The 16,953-nt window shown below is 38.1% G+C and overlaps 1 protein-coding gene across 3 annotated transcripts in view; it reads left to right on the top strand.

Moving 5' to 3' along the window:
• The window catches only part of LOC123875751 (phospholipid phosphatase 2-like), a 44,156-nt gene that overhangs the window by 22,110 nt on the left and 5,093 nt on the right, over window positions 1-16,953 (top strand). The window contains exons 1-6 of one of the 3 annotated variants that reach the window (XM_045921785.1): window positions 2,579-2,902; window positions 6,603-6,702; window positions 11,901-12,055; window positions 12,687-12,901; window positions 13,337-13,463; window positions 13,856-14,038. In XM_045921785.1, coding sequence (XP_045777741.1) covers window positions 2,825-2,902; window positions 6,603-6,702; window positions 11,901-12,055; window positions 12,687-12,901; window positions 13,337-13,463; window positions 13,856-14,038 — 858 coding nt within the window. In that variant the 5' untranslated portion in view covers window positions 2,579-2,824. Of the gene's footprint in view, window positions 1-2,578; window positions 2,903-4,063; window positions 4,292-6,602; window positions 6,703-11,900; window positions 12,056-12,686; window positions 12,902-13,336; window positions 13,464-13,855; window positions 14,039-16,953 lie in introns of those variants that run through there. The other 2 variants (XM_045921787.1, XM_045921784.1) reach the window with 2 other exon arrangements.

The raw sequence follows: 16,953 nt of genomic DNA, 5'->3' as shown, positions 1-16,953 counted from the left end.
GTTGATAGGTAATAACTCCCGAAGGGTTTGAATCGCTATTTTTGACAGAAGGTTCGATGTTAATTGCACTAGCTTCGTGAGCCATCCAGTTATCGCAGGACATATCGAGCTGTGATATTGCGTCGGGGCTGATAAATTGCTGTCGCACAGGTGTGTCATTACCTTTACGTCTCGAAGTAACATTTTCACAGGACGGACAACGCCATGATTTTTTTATGTTTTCGTAATGTTCTGCATAGTATGTAGAAGTCATATTCAAACACTGAAAATGATAAATACCCATACAGGTCACGCATTTTATCAAATCGCCTTTGTGTAATTCCTTAGAACAAGCGAGGCACTTCATTGTTGTCTTTGTTATATTCTAACGATAGAATGTAGGCTACCGCGCTCACAAGTCGGCAAGTTGTTTTGACACACTAAACTAACTTTGCCACTCACTACCACAACTTTATTTATTGTATTATATATTGCCGAACACAGTTTTACTAATTAATTATGTCGAAAAGTACGATTTACTATGTAAAAGATTTAATTTTGGACGAGCGTTGTAAAACACGATTTGCTTTTCTCATAAGAGGCGTAGAGGGGGGGAAATTCCAATTTCTCAATTTTCCTGTAGTTTGTATGCAATTTCTAGTCTACATACCAAATTTCAGTCTTCTAGGACTTCGGGAAGTACCCTAGAATTACAGACTAGAAGTTTTGACTGTCAATAAATCTGAAACTATAAAAGCTAGACAATTGATACTCAATGCGTTTAATCAATTTGCCAAGGACATCTTATCCTGAAAATATCAGCATTCTAGCGACAGAATTTACAGATTTGCTTTTCTCATAAGAGGCGTAGAGGGGGGGAAATTCCAATTTCTCAATTTTTCTGTAGTTTGTATGCAATTTCTAGTCTACACAACAAATTTCAGCCTTCTAGAACTTCGGGAAGTACCCTAGAATTACAGACTAGAAGTTTTGACTGTCAATAAATCTGAAACTATAAAAGCTAGACAATTGATACTCAATGCGTTTAATCAATCTGCCAAAGACATCTTATCCTGAAAATATCAGCATTCTAGCGACAGAATTTACAGATTTGCTTTTCTCATAAGAGGCGTAGAGGGGGGGAAATTCCAATTTCTCAATTTTCCTGTAGTTTGTATGCAATTTCTAGTCTACATACCAAATTTCAGCCTTCTAGGACTTCGGGAAGTACCCTAGAATTACAGACTAGAAGTTTTGACTGTCAATAAATCTGAAACTATAAAAGCTAGACAATTGATACTCAATGCGTTTAATCAATTTGCCAAGGACATCTTATCCTGAAAATATCAGCATTCTAGCGACAGAATTTACAGATTTGCTTTTCCCATAAGGGTCGTAGAGGGGGGGCTTTGCCAATTTCTTAATTTTCCTGTAGTTTGTATGCAATTTCTAGTCTACATACCAAATTTCAGCCTTCTAGGACTTCTGGAAGTACCCTAGAATTACAGACTATGAATTGTGATGATCATCAGTGAGGGACGAAAACGGCGTATTTTAGGTATCAATAAATCTGTAACCATAAAAGCTAGATATTTGATACTTAGTATATTTGGTAAATTTGCTGAGGACACCTTATACTGAAAATTTCAGCTTTCTAGCATCATCCAGACCGAAGTTATGACGGGTCGAAAATACGGCGAAACACTTCGAGAAAAAGGTACTACGTAGCGCCCCGGCCGCCGTTTGGCTCGTCTTGGCGGGGGCACTGCCGTGCCCCCTGATAGATGCGCCATTTGCATCTACGCATGTCGGTTCTTGGGAACAAGATACAAACTATTGTTCTAATGGAGAGATTGTCGCCGTAAAAAGACATAGCACAAACAAAAACAAAGTTCACAGTAACTTAAGCTTAAGATTCTTTTGTAGATTCCACGCGCTCGGTGAAAATATAAATCCTCTTTTCCCCTATCCCATGGGGTTTCGAAAAATCCGGCTTCATTCCTTGTGTACAATAAATAAAAGGGAATCTTTAACTGCAAAATTTTAGCTTTCCAGGTTCAATCAGGTTGATGAATAAGTTTTCGAGTCATTTTGAGTTATATTATTGCCCTAAGAGTTCGCATTTTTTATTATATTACGTAAAGTTTGTTGCACCTACGTGATATATAACACCTATGAAAGCAGGAATCACTAATATGGTGCTTTATTTCACATTTCGGACACATCAGAAATTTCCTGTGGGTTATAGTAAAGATTTGATGAACGTCTCCTGAGTTGTAGAAGGGAAACTCCTTTTAAATTACTTAATATGTACATTTTACATGCCATAGTATTGTCACCTGAATTTAAAAAAAACCACCACTGAGGTTCTTGCTGGTCTTGCTTAGCAAGAAGGGCATTCCAACAAGTGGTAGTTTCACTTGATGATTCAAAAACACTTGTAAAAATTTATTTGGATAAACTGTTCTATTGTATTTAGCCTTAGTTACAGGCATTACAGTTAACTAAGGGACTACCTATAACATTGGGTTTTCCTCATTACTCATCAAAGCCGTAAAAATCAATGCCCAAGTACATTTGTGGTCACTTTGTACGTAAAATGGGTCGTTAATATAATATGAATTACATGTATTTTATGATTATTATATTGGACTGCAATTAAAACGATTGTGTGCTGTGTTTTCAAGTTTTTTTTTACAATTAATTTACAATTTTCACTTACGGCGTAGACTGTAGATACCTATTGCAGATTATTAAGCTTGTTGAAGTGGAAAGTGACTTTTAGATTAGAATTGTTGTTAAAAGTGAATTATTTACAACAGAGTTGTTTTGAACAGTTGCTACAATGGTGAACACTAATTCATTTCGACGTAGTATAGAAGGTTTGAAGAAAATGGCCACGTTAACTCGGAGTAGTGTGCAGGTAATTTTACTATTCCTAGAATAATTATTCAATCTGCTTTACTTTCAACTGCCCACAGGATAAAATTGTAATCTATTATACATACATATACAATACTATCGTGGTTGACAGATGACTAATAGGCTAATAAACAATGTTTAAATTGTTAGACCTAGAGATTTTTTACCTACCCTTGATGTGCGCTAAGGAAATATTTTAGAAATTCCAACGAAATAATCTAGATACCTATCAATAACTTGTTGCATGGATATAGATATAATATATTTATATATTTTTATTTTTTTAAGTATAACGTTCTTGGAATGTATAAATATAGGTAATGTCACTTGTTAAATGGGTATCTAAAAACTATAGATAAGCTATATTTATTTTGTGAGAAATAAATATTGATTAAACCTTTAAATATGCGCTTACTCATTTTCAAGATAAACCTACTATTATGAATCCTTGTATTCTATCAAGTTAGTATTTTGTGATTGTATTGTGACTTGTGGCAATAAATAGTTCCACACGGAAATTAATGGCGAGCGAATTACATTGCTACGTCTCTACATACGAGTACCTAATAACAATTTCAATCTTATCAAATCATTGATAAGGTTGATGTATCAAATAGTCTGTTAAATAAGCAAGTTCTTAAGGTTCTTTTATTGTAATTTGCAATACGAATATAATGACATTATTTTCATAAGATGCTAGACATAGTTACATTAAATTAACATTATCTAAAAGATAAGCTTTCAGTTAATGTTATATATTATTCTTAATCTCTGACTACGATCCCTTTTTAGGTTCTTCGTTGCTCGGTCTCTGCTTGATTTTATCCTTTTTCTGATTCACAATATTCACATAACTTAAATGAATATTTGTATGTGTTTCACCTGAATAGTGATTTAAAATTACGATTAAACATTAAAAAAAATAGAACGTTATATTCAGATAATGTTGTTTCCATTTATAAACCACATATCAGTTATTAAGATACTTATATAAATGTATGATACTAAGTGGAGGTCAAAAATATAATTAAAAAGATCTATTCAAAAAACTTGGCGTTTCCACCACTACGTTACAACAAGATAAGATATCAATATAATCTCTCTATTAGTCACAATATTATTATATCAGTCTGTGCAATTTATTTAAAATATGTGACGACAGTAAACGGTGATTTAGTCAATATAAAATTAATGTTTTTTTTTTATTAAAATCAGAGTATCTATGAATTTAGTGTTCGTAATTTTATTTAAATAGTATTAGTAGTTGAACTATACAAACACTAGTTCTTCATTATTATCAGTGTTTTTTTCAAATAGTGTTTGTCACTTGATATACCTAATAGGTTTTTACTTCAAAATGCAGTCACACGTTTCTTACGGATCCGTGCCGGTAAATACCTGTGTTAAATTTCTTTGGAAAATATGATTAATTATTAATTAACTACGTCAGATGTAACTGACCTAATTATAAGTAAGCAATACGTATTACTATTACTACTACGTAATAGTAATTTCGTAAGTAAAATGTGGTTATAGTAAAACCGTGACGTATTTTTTGTCATAGTAACCTTAATAGTGAATCAGTTTTGTTATCACTTCGAAGAATTTAACGAGTATTTCTTGTGAAGGAAGGTTTAAAACATTTTTCGAATTTACTATAACCCTACAATAATTTGTTATGGTTTTTGTCTTGGTACACTAATATAATAAAGAGGTAAAGTTTGTAAGTTTGAACGTAGGGGGTAATCTCCAGAACTAATGATCCGATTCCGAAAATTCTTTCACTGATATCACACAGATGAAGTCACTGGCAAAGCCCTTATCAGTCATCATCATTTTTGGCTTTTCATAATCCAGCCAAATAGCCTAGACTAATTAGGATCAAGCATAGTCAAAGTCAAAGTCAACTCATTTATTCAAAGTACTACACTACTACTACTATTTACTATGGTACACTTTTTGAAAGTCAATGGAATTGTAAGATGATGTAGTGGTGATAATTAATTACGTAGGTAAACATAAAACTAAAGCTATGAGGGTTCCAAACGCGCCCAGATCTTACACTTTATTAACCTAATTTAAGTCCTAGCTATATTCTCTATCCTATATTATATCCTATTTAATACTTACAAAAAGATATCATGACTTTTAATAATTTGAAATCTTTGAAGTGTTCTACTACTTCTGTTTTATTTCTATTATTATATTTTTTAAAGTTATATCTTTGAACTTTCTCTCTTCATTCTTAATAATTCGAAGGCATCATTATCATTAAAAACTAAAGTAAAATGTAGAGCTAAAAAGAACGTAATAAGAAACTCTCGATCCAGAACGCTCAAACAAAATTGTCTTTGAACGATTCCCATTTATTTTAAAAAGCCACTCTCTAAGATAAATGATAACTTTTAACCTTGCCTCCATGAAAGAATCGCTGCACACATAATACTCATAGTATTAGGTGGTATTAGCGATCAACGGTTTGATCAGTTTTCTGTCTCATATCCGTTATCATTTTTAATTACGTAGGTTTGATAGTATCAAAAGCTAAATAATTAAGCATACTTCTTACAACACTCAATCACTGATAAGGCGATACAACATGATGCACTATCAAAGCAATTTTACATGAATACAATGGAGCTCTGTGTACATTGGCTCCTATCACCTGAGCGTCCAGTTTCTTTATTCATATGCATCTAAAGAAGAAACTTAAATTTCTCTTCTACAATCTATAAAATTTCTTCCGTCTGTGAACCATTTTCATCTGTGGAAACTTAGGCTGCTTAAAATCAGCTCACATGCAGCTAAAAGGAAGCAATTACTGGAGCAAAAACATCGATGGGCAATACAAGCTAAACGGCGTCCAGCCAAAATGCAATTCAACAACAAAAAGTCATAGAATCGCAGTAATGGCCATTGCTGAAAATCTCATGTGTGCTTCTGCTCCAACGGTCATTACTCAAAATGTCTGCCCCCAAGCCCTTTAGCGTTTAAGGTCAACGGTCCTAGAAAAGGGCGTGCAAGGACACGAGGCGAGCCAAGGTCAGCCTGACCTTACCCGCGATCGATATTTATATAACTGAATCGGAACTTTACGTTTGCTTAGGTATATATATATACTTCGTTGCTTTTTCATCAGTTTGCTTACAAGATAAACAAATTGCAGAAACGTTCTCGGAGAATGCGTAAGCGACACGATTTTCTCGGTGCTTTAGACTTTCTGAAGTTAGAGTTTTCACTTGTCACGCTTACAAGGTCGTACGAGCTGTGTATGTACTACGGATTTCAGCGAGAAGCTACTGGTTTACCTTTTCTTCAATATAAGGAAAAACCGACTATCCATACTTAATATTATAAATGCAAAAGTGTGTCTGTCTGTCGGTCTGTCTGTGCGTCTATCTGCTAGCTTTTCACGGCCCACCAGTTTAATCGATTTTGATAAAATTTTGTACCGAGTTAGGTTACATCCCGGGGACGGATATAGGCTACTTTTTATTCTGGAAAATCAAAGGGTTCCCACGGGATTTTTAAAAACCTTTATCCACGCGGACGAAGTCGTGGGCTACATCTAGTAAATATTAGGTATAAATTAAGAGGATGGGCCATGAAAAGGCAAAAGATAGATTGACAGATTTTTGCATAGAGCTTGGATTTTAATGCACATCATTCTTTATTTAATTTAGTTTTCATCTTTGTTCTAGAGAAAAGATGTGGAGTCGCAACTTATAAATGAACAAAATGGCCAAACAAAACACAGATTACGTTGGTTCCTGGGTGTCGATATACCTCTACTAATTATTGGTAAGTCAATATTATCAGCTATTATTTTGTACTGAGAGTAAAAAAGATTTAATAAGTTAAGCTAATTTTTATATTCACCCAGTAAATTAATGGGCGATATAATATTATCATGGCATCGCATTGCTACTGTTGGTTGCATTGGTTACCCCGGGGTATGGTGATACAGAAACCCGTAATTGCGAAAATAAAATACGGGGTAAATAAAGCTACCGTATATTTGACAAATTCAAATGCTTGCGAAACCAGACCCTGACGTTTTGTCCAGTAGATAGAATATTTTGTTTGTGCAGCAAAACCTAAAACCCGTATTTTAGATGCTGGCAACCCGTAAATCAAGAAGTGTCAGGTGGCAACCCTATCTTACGTGAAAGGCTTCCCCACACAGGCGCGTTATTATAGGTCGATAATATCGCATGCGTTATTGTAATAGTTGTTATAAATGTACTGAAAACAGATATCGCAATAACGCATGCGATATTATCGTCCTATAATAACGCGCCTGTGTGGGGGAGCCTTAATGTAATATATCACATAATACCTATCACACCTAAAATAAAAAGAATATATAATAACTGACTGTCTATACTCTATGTCTATAATTAGGTAAGTACAACTCAACTCACAAGAAAAAATAATTGGTGAACCCGTTTACGAGTACGGAGTATCGATTAAAATATCCATTAAACACCAATGATGCATCGAGCACCGTTCAGCAATTTTTAATCATAAACCATGTCGATGCAAAGATAGTAGGTACTAAATTACTGATCAATAGCCAAGTTTATAATTAGTAGTTATAAAATATAGTGTAGTACTTTAATTAAAATATAATAATCATTAATCATTATGATCTACGGACTTTTAATAGATACTTAAAATAAATTATTATCGATACTGGCGATAAAGTTTTAATTTTACTGCTAGCGCCATCTATTGTTGAGTAGAATTTTTGCTTTTGCTGTTGCAGGATTATATGGATGTATCTAAGAAAAAATAAGTACACATTCTACCTAAATTATTTTTCTGTAACTTTCTATGCTTGGCGCTTTAGACGTCTAAAGTTTAGTTTTTCTGTCCCCAACTGGTTCCCATCCCGGTAAGATGCCCTATCTTATGCGCCGCGCCTTGCAAAGAATGTCACTTACGAGTTTCTGCGACTAATCATAGATTAAATCGTCGCTGCGCATGAGAATTCTGTGATATGGAAAAGTTTTCAGGAGACTAAGTAAACGGATTTTTTGAAAAAAAAAATAGCTTAGATCAAAATCACATGACTAAAAATGTTATCTCTTGAACTAAGTAGCATGTACACGCTAAAGACTGGGTTTCTCCATACACATTACACATGCTTATTAAAACTGAACAAATTGATATCACAAACGAAAATTCTAAAAAAATACATCATACATTTCTTTCTTTCTTCACTTCGCGTTGCGGTTGAGAAATGTATTTTTTCCCCAGTGAAAAAGGACCCCGGATGGATTTGATACTAGTCGGGCTTAGGCCCAGTCTCCACCTAAGCGGAGCGGAGAGATGTGTCATGTGTCAACCAATCAGATTTTTTAAAAATGACGTGATAATATTTTCGCGGCATCTGTTAATATGAATCTGATTGGTCGACTGAACACATCTCTCCTCTCCGCTTAGGTGGAGATCGAGCCTTACATCGACTAAATACATGAGTATAGCCAGTTAATTCTATAAAAGTTAAGCCAGTTAATTCTTCAGTTACTTAAAATATATACCTATGTACAAAGTGGATTCTGTACGAGCAGAAATCTAACTATCAACAATGATAGATTGTAGACAGAGTGGGTAATTCATCTGTTGACTGTTACGTCTAGTCTGAAGAGGATGCACCTGTGATGCAACACTGTAATGATCACCCCGTCCACATTGGAAGCCACGTGTTGTTACGGGCGACAACACTGTATATGACGCTAAAAATATGATAATAGTCTTTAAACCTAAACACATAAGAGCTATTAGTTAAGTGATGAACAGCTTTCTTGCGCCCAGTGTACGCAGCGTTGTGTTATACAATGTAAACTTTATAACCTAGAAAATAGAATCTAAAGTTTTCAAACCTTAAAATTGCTCCCCATCCACATTGGAAGCCACGTGCAGTTACGGGCGACAACTTTGTATGCCACTCTAAAATAATTATTTTATAAAATGGGCTCTATGGTATTATTGCTCTGTGATCAATAGCTTGGGGGGGTATGGCAGCTTGTGGCACAGGCCACAGAGCAACCTTTTTAACCCCCGACCCAAAAAGAGGGGTGTTATTTTGACGTGTGTATCTGTGTATTAGAGTATCTGTTTGTGGCATCGTAACTCCTAAGCGAATGAACCGATTTTAACTTAGTTTTTTTGTTTGAAAGGTGGCTTGATCGAGAGTGTTCTTAGCTATAATCGAAGACAATCGGTTCAGCCGTTTGAAAGTTATCAGCTCTTTTCGAGTTTTCTTATAGAGATTTTTGTGTCGGGGGTTTTTAAATTTTCATTATTCATTAGGTATAGGCAAACGCTTGACCACAAACACACCTGATAGAAAGTGATGATATGGCCTAAGATGGGACGCGCTTACCTAGAAGATGCGTTTTCACTCTTGTTTTAAAGATACCCGGATTGTAATTAGTAGGAAACATAGATCGCGGAAGAGAATTCCAAACCTTAGCCATGCGTATGAGGAATGAAGACGCAAAACGTTTCGTGCGTGTACAGATGGAATATCGACAACTTATGGATGGAAACTCGCCCGATGTCCTGCTTGTCTCGTCTTGATTGTTGTTGCAATCTTCCCAAGGTCGCATGGTATACGGCTGGAGCCCCCATTCAGGTCTATATGTCTAGGGTAGGTAGATACGTACTACTACTATAAACATTTGATCGATTGTAAACTTTATGTTCTACTGAATAAAAGCTAAAGTTGAGTTGTTGCGGTCTGAAATCTGAATTGCATAATCCAATTTGAATAGTTGCAGTTGATAAAAGGCGCATCAGGCTCATCGATGTAGTTCAGGGGGTCTAGCACGGAAATTGTGATTACCACTTAGCGGGCTAGCGATAATCGAGATACATAATTATGCAACATGCCTTAAGAAGTTAAATTTCTGAAAACCTCTAGAACTTCTTCTAGAAGTTTTAACTTTAAACAAGAGTAAATTAAAAATTTGTAACACCCCCGACAAGTGAAGGTTACAGTAACTAGAAAAGAGCTGATAACTTTCAAACGGCTGAACCGATTTTTTTGGATTATAGCTAAGAAAACTCTCGATCAAGCCACCTTTCAAACAAAAGAAACTAAATTAAAATCAGTTCATTAGTTTAGGAGCTACGATGCCACAGACAGATACACAGATACACTCGTCAAACTTATAACACCCCTGCGATTTTTCTAGCTATTTTTCGTAGATACTCTAAGGTATCAAATTTTTTTTTACTTACCTAATGTTACCTAACTAAAATTGATGGCCAGACCTATTTGGTACACTGTTTATACATTGGCCGGTATTTTCCGAACGCATTTGGCTAACGCGTGTAAGGTTTAGTACATAAACGGGGTACATAACATCGTGGCATTGATATGGACGTTGGCATCGTTAGCCAATTGAATCGCCAAAACCCCCGCTTCCGCCATTTTCAGTTCAAAGTCAATGTCAAATTGCCAGGATGGTACAATTGCGTAATTGCGGAGGTCAAAATCTGCGAACAGGAACGTTGTTCTTTTGACTCCTTTGTTTATTATCTTATTTAATAATCAATAAAACTCGTCGTCATCGTCAACCGATAGACATCCACTTCTCAAGATAGGTCTCTTGTAGGTTCAATGGCTCAATAGAATAGAAAAAGAAAAGAAAAGAAGAAAAGAAAAGAAAGAAAAGAATAGCGAGATTTTTATTCAAATAAACCTTTAAAAGTGCTTTTGAATCTTCAAATTAATCTACCACCTGGTTCGGAATGCCCATCCTACCGAGAAGAACCAGCATGAAACAAGAAACTCGGTGGTTGCTGTTTCAAAATTTAAATTTAGCGATTTCATTGAACAGGTTGCCAGCATCTTGTGTACGTGAAATGCCTCGCTACGGTGTTCTTGATTTTATTTTTGTTTTTGTTTATTTTTATTCTTAATTTTATTTAGATTTAAGTTAATTTTATACTAGAGGATGCCCGCGACTTCGTCCGCGTGGATTTAGGTTTTTAGGAATCCCGTGGGAACTCATTGATTTTCCGGGATAAAAAGTAGCCTAAGTAGACCCGGGATATAAGCTAACCCTGTACTAAATTTCGTCAGAATCGGTTAAACTGTTGGGCCGTGAAAAGGTAGCAGACAGACAGATAGACAGACAGACACACTTTCGCATATAATATAAGTATAGATATTGATTATTAATATTAATATTATTGTTTTTTAAGTCAGTAACTGATTTTATAAAACATACTTATCTATTTTTTCTCCAAGCACTCCCAAACTCGTCTCACACGTGCATGTCGGCTTAAAGATCACGTGACCTTAAAAAGAAAAAGAAATAACGTCGTCTTAATTTTTTGCAGATCTTCGTGGCGTTGATTTTATCTTGGTTTTGTTTTACCGAGTCATTTGATTTAATTATATTCTGCGTTTGCAATGCGACGTTATTTTCTTCAAGAACAGATTTTATCTCTGTTTCGCAGAAAGTTGTTTTGAGATAGAATATAATATAGACGAGAATATCCGTAACTAACTGAATTACCACATGAACTTTAAACAAACTTAAAGTCATTTGTTTGATTGCACGTGTTCTAAATAGTTTTAAGTAAACCTTGTTAAGTTTTTGTGGTGCGAAGTTCTAATCTTCTATCAATAATTAATGCTTATGGAATTATTTGTTTAAGCACTCATTGATAGAAGCTTAGAATACCTATAATAAAGCACCGTTATAAGTAACTGGCGGTTGGCTGCAACTATGCTCACTGGAAATTATGAAAATTTCAACAATTTTCTTTTTTATGGATCTAAGATATTTTCTCGCGAAGAAATGAAGCTTATACTAAACTTAGTACTAGTACCAAATTCAGCCCGAGGACTTAAAAACTTTAATCAAATATTATGTCCAACTGTTTAGCAATTACTTTTTTGTAGATGTTCGTTTCTTCTTTGAATGTGTTTGGTAAAATTTTCCTCAATGTTGATATATTTCTTGTTTTATTTACAGTGTCTCTACTCATTGGCCTCTTCGAGTTCGGAGTGATACCACACTACAAGAATGGCTTCTTCTGCAACGATCCTGCTCTCTCTTTCCCCTTCAAAGGAGACACAGTATCTATGGAAGTCATTGTGTCTACGATAATACTTTTCCCTTTTGCACTGGTAATTATTTCGTCTTTGGTATTATTTTATCCACATTCCACATATGTATGTAGTATCATACTATCATTAAAATCTACGATACTCTGTTTTGAATCCTTTCTCTCTCTTTGTCATCTTCTTTATTACCGAAGGTCGGAGAGGTGTGACGTATCCTCCTCAAATTAATCAATATTATAGGAGTTTTGTTGGGATAATAATGCCATGGGTGACAGTTTTTGAATCCTAAGCGCATGGTCACGGCATGGTCATGCACCATGCCGGTGGAAAGGCTCCGTCTGTTAAAATATGACGTTAACTTCATCTTAGCGTATTCTTAGTGTTGCACCTGAGTTTAACAATTTCATTTAGTACTTATATTAATTCGCAAAATGTTTTAATACATTGCTGTTGTAGTTGTTCTTCGAAGTAAAACCACTTTACTCGTTATCTTATTTCTTTGATAATACTTTCACATAGACAGACGCTTACATTAAAGTATAGGTAGGTGTTATTATGTTCCATAGTCTTTATCTATATTAGTATTTCTTATTTCTCTTCGTGCACTTATTTTATCATTTTTATCTTCTTAATGAGGATCGTTGTTGCTTAATGATTATTTTGTAACTATACCTATTTTTGTATTTGCTTACAGATTTTCATCACTGAAATAATCCTCTTCGATTCGTCCTACACGATGCGAACGAAGCTGAACTATGTCTCTCGAAAAACTGCCATATTGTATAGAAACTACTTCTATGGCATGTTCTTCAACCTTATGACCATTGAAGTCATGAAAGGCATCACTGGTAGCCCGAGACCTACTTTCTTCGATATCTGCGAACCGGATACCTTGAAGACTTGTAATGGGTAAGTTTATTCTTATCATTCAAAATAGATTTTTCTTGTTCAAATAAACTTTTAGTTATATTTTCAAATTGTCAGGTGAATCTACCATTGGTTTTATAGCTTTTTCTACTGAGAAGGACCAGCAATAAACTCGGCAAACTCGGTTGGGGGTAATTGCAGCACCAGGCATCCAATCCAAGCTTTACTATCATATATTTAAGTAGTATTAAATTTCATTTTCATGATCATTCATCAAACTTTTGATAGACAGTCTTAGATACGTAGGTGTAATCTTTTCTGTTTTGATTTATCTATAATCTATATCTATCACTAATCAATATTCATCCAAGGAAATCCTTGGTTCTGTACCGTTTAACGACATATTTTCAACGATGTTTAATACGTGTGCAGCATCTATAAAATAATATTAACATGATGTTTGTTTCTTCTTTACAGATCGGAATATGTCAGCACGTTTGAATGCACTTCAACGAAATTTGCTAAATGGTATCAGACTGACTCGTACCATAGCTTCCCTTCAGGACACACTTCTCTGTCTCTGTACTGTGGATTCTTTATGGCTGTAAGTATTAAGGATTCTACTATCAATGAGATCTATCGTCCTATGGGACCACACTACGCTTACTTATACGCGATCTCCACTGTAGGACTGTCGGTTCCAATAGCCACCGGGCATCGTCCCTATGACAAACATGGCCCTCCCACTATCATTCCAGCTTACTAATGGTTTGGGCTTTGCCAGATACTTTGTTTCTCATGCGGATCTCCTTATTACGGATCTTATCCCTCAAGAAACTCCTAACATAGCCTCTTCTATAGCTCACTAAGCAACTTTGAATTTGAAATTCTTCTTTCTTCTTTATTTAACTTTTGATTTCTTTAACATATTATTATGTTCATAACGTTATTTGTACTTAAAGTAATATCATCAATCTAATCCTCATTTTGTTCCAGTGGTATCTCCAACAGCGGGCCTTCAACTGGCGCCACCGCACCGTCTTCCTCGTCCCCTTGGTCCAGCTGCTCTGCATCACATACACAGCAGTCTGTTCTTTAACACGGATCACTGATCACAGACATCACTGGTGGGATGTCCTCGTCGGAGCTGGCATTGGTGTCGCCACTTTGTTGTTTTCGGTGAGTATTGCTATTAGTCTTACTTCTCTCCTTTAACCTTGCCTTCTCTTTCATCTAGTCTTGTCCCATTACTTGGGGTTGGCTCTGCATTTTTGTGTACCCATATTATGTATTTTGGTATCAATAAAGTTTCATTTAATTTTCAATTCATTTTCATTTCGTTTCCTTTTTGTTTTCATTTCGTGAGTTTCGTGACATCACTAAATGAGGCTTGGTTAGATACTGCTCAAGTTGCAAGATAGATACAGCCAACGTACTAAGTATTTTGATTCTTTGAACTTTATTGATGTTGATTTCATTTTTACAAACAATCACTTACAAAGAACAACTAAGTACCATCGCTTCCGATTTTTTTAATTTTTTCCTAAATCGTAAAATTGATTTTCGTTTTATCAAATTATTATAATTTTATTATTTACCTAGTCTTCGTCGTCATTTGTTAGTTTAGGATATGTTAGTTGGGGTGCCAGCCAGGTAACCTCCACGCGTGCCCGAGTGCTGCGGGTCCCTTTCGGATACGTCCGGGGGGAAGAGCTGCGCTTGGGTCGGTGCACCCCGGTAACATGGTAACAATTTCTTACAAGGGATATTGTTAGCCATGGCTAATAACCTGGTGGGGGGGGAGGTTCTCCGCGTGCCCCTCTGATTAGCAGAGGGCACAGTGGAAGAAACCAGGGGTGGAGAGTTGTGAAGCCTATCGAGAGGAAGAAAACCTCTTTAAAAATAACCGAAGCGGGCGGGAACGCCCACCTAATCTCAAGGTTTGACGCCTGCCGATGGGATGAGTGGCTGATGGGGGATCAGTCGTTAGGGCGTCACATTGGGGGGGAACTGGGGTTAAAAAAAAAAAAAAACATGGATAAAGCGTCGTATAAAAATTCTACCCGGGAGGGTCCCGCTAGCGGGGAATCCCTTGGTGCTCCGGAAAGCCGGAGCATCGGCCCCATCGTATACGGGGGGGCCAACCGACGTTTAATGGGGGTAGGTGGACGAATGGGGGATAAGGAAGAAGGAAATGTGCTGGGGGAAACAGAGAAGAAGGAGAAGAGGAGAGAAGAAGAAAAGAAGGAGGAGGTAGTAATGGAGATAGGAGAAATAGAGTCCGTGGGACCGAGGGAGGCAGGGTTGACGGAGTCCGTGGGCCTGAGTGAGGTGGCGCTTTCGTTGCCGGGATCCGACATGATCGTGGAGTGCGGATCCAGGTCAGACTCGGATGCCTCTATAATCGTGTCTGGTCCGGGCCGCCTGTGGCAACTACAAGGCGTTAAAAGGCCACGTCTTGGGGAGGATGCTTCGGTATCAACAGAAACCGATGATGAGATGTCGGAGGCAAGGAAGCCGAGAAGAAGGGGACGACCTCCTGCTGCTGGCAAATCTATGGGGTCGGCCAAAGCCAAGGCGGAGCTGGCCAGGAAGAGGCGCCAAGATGTCTCTGAGAAGGCAGAGGAGGAACTGTTGAGAGCCTCTGTCGTCTCTCAATTCAGGAAGGAGCAGGGCCTTTCCGATTCGTCGGCAGCCGGATCGTTGGAGTCTGGGCCAGCAGAAGAGAAGACTGTGGCTCAGATCCAAATGCGAGTGCAGGACGGTCTGGCGGCGATTACGACGGTCGCCACAAAGTCTGGCAATCTCAAAGGGACATTTGTGCGTGTCCTGAAGGACGCTGTGGTCTCCATTAAAGAGGCTGTAGAAGTCCTCAGCTCGCGCACAGTGTCAGAGGAGACCCGGAAACTGCAGGCCGAAAACACGCGCTTGCAGGCTGAAATGGCCAGCCTCCGTAAGGAGATCGCCGAAATAAAAAGGGACATGGAGAGTGCGCGGAAACAGGGTTCCGTGCCCTCTCCCTCGGATATGGCTGAAGAGCTGCCCCCTGTGTCGCAGCCTTCTCAAAGGGGGAAGAAGGGTCGACGCTCTGAAGCCATCTCGGCTGCGTCCCCGATAGAGGAAATCTGTCGCTCGGTGATGGTCCAGGTTGGAGAAATGTTAAATGCCCGCCTGGCCTCCTTCGAGGACAGGCTCCTCCCGGAAAAGCGACTCCGCCCCCCATTGGCGGCAGATAAAAAAGAAAAGGCAGCAAAGCAAGCAGGCCCCAGCCTACCTGTGAAGGAGTTGCGTCCCACAGAGAGGACGCTCTCCGGGGAAGAGTTACACCATACACCACCTTCTGCATCATCGTTCCAACCCCCTCCCAAGGAAGGTCTTTGGGAGAGGGTTGGAGGGAGGAAGAAGGGGAAGAAGGGGAAGAAGAAGAAGAAGAAAAAGAATAAGAAGAGGTCGAAAACTGGCGCACATGGCGATGGACCGCCCTTGCGGCCACAAGGCCAGTCAAAATCACAGCCACAGTCTCAGCAACGGCCTCAACCCTTGAACAAGGCCCGAAAGCTCCGACCGCCTCGTTCTGCTGCGATAGTTATAACGCTGCAGCCAGGGGCTGAGGAGAAAGGAGCTTCCTATAGTAAAGTGATACAAAAGGCTAAGGAAAGTATCTCACTGTCTGATTTTGGCGTTGCCGCGGTACGGTTTAAGGTGGCTGCGACCGGAGCGCGGATTTTGGAGCTCCCAGCGGCTTCTGGTGGAGAGAAGGCGGATGCTCTGGCCCATAAGATCAGGGAAGTAGTAGGTGAAGAATTTGTGCGAGTCTCTAGGCCCACCAAATGCGTCGATATACGTGTTTCGGGCCTGGATGACTCCGTCACCAGCAATGACGTGGTGACCACCGTGGCACGTATAGGAGGTTGTTCTGTTGATCAGGTGCGTGCCGGGGAGGTAGTCCGCAATTCCTCGGGCCTTGGGACGATTTGGCTGCGTTGCCCAGTCATGGCTGCAAAAAAGGTGGTCGAAGGAGGAAGACTATTAGTGGGCTGGGTTTCGGCCCGCGTTAATCTGCTCGACGAGCGACCCCAGCGGTGCTACCGCTG

This window comes from Maniola jurtina, chromosome 20 (assembly GCF_905333055.1).
Source record: "Maniola jurtina chromosome 20, ilManJurt1.1, whole genome shotgun sequence".
In the NCBI taxonomy this organism is placed as follows: Eukaryota; Metazoa; Arthropoda; class Insecta; order Lepidoptera; family Nymphalidae; genus Maniola; species Maniola jurtina.
The sequence above is the reverse complement of the archived record's forward strand: the minus strand, read 5'-3'. Positions and strand labels throughout refer to the sequence as shown.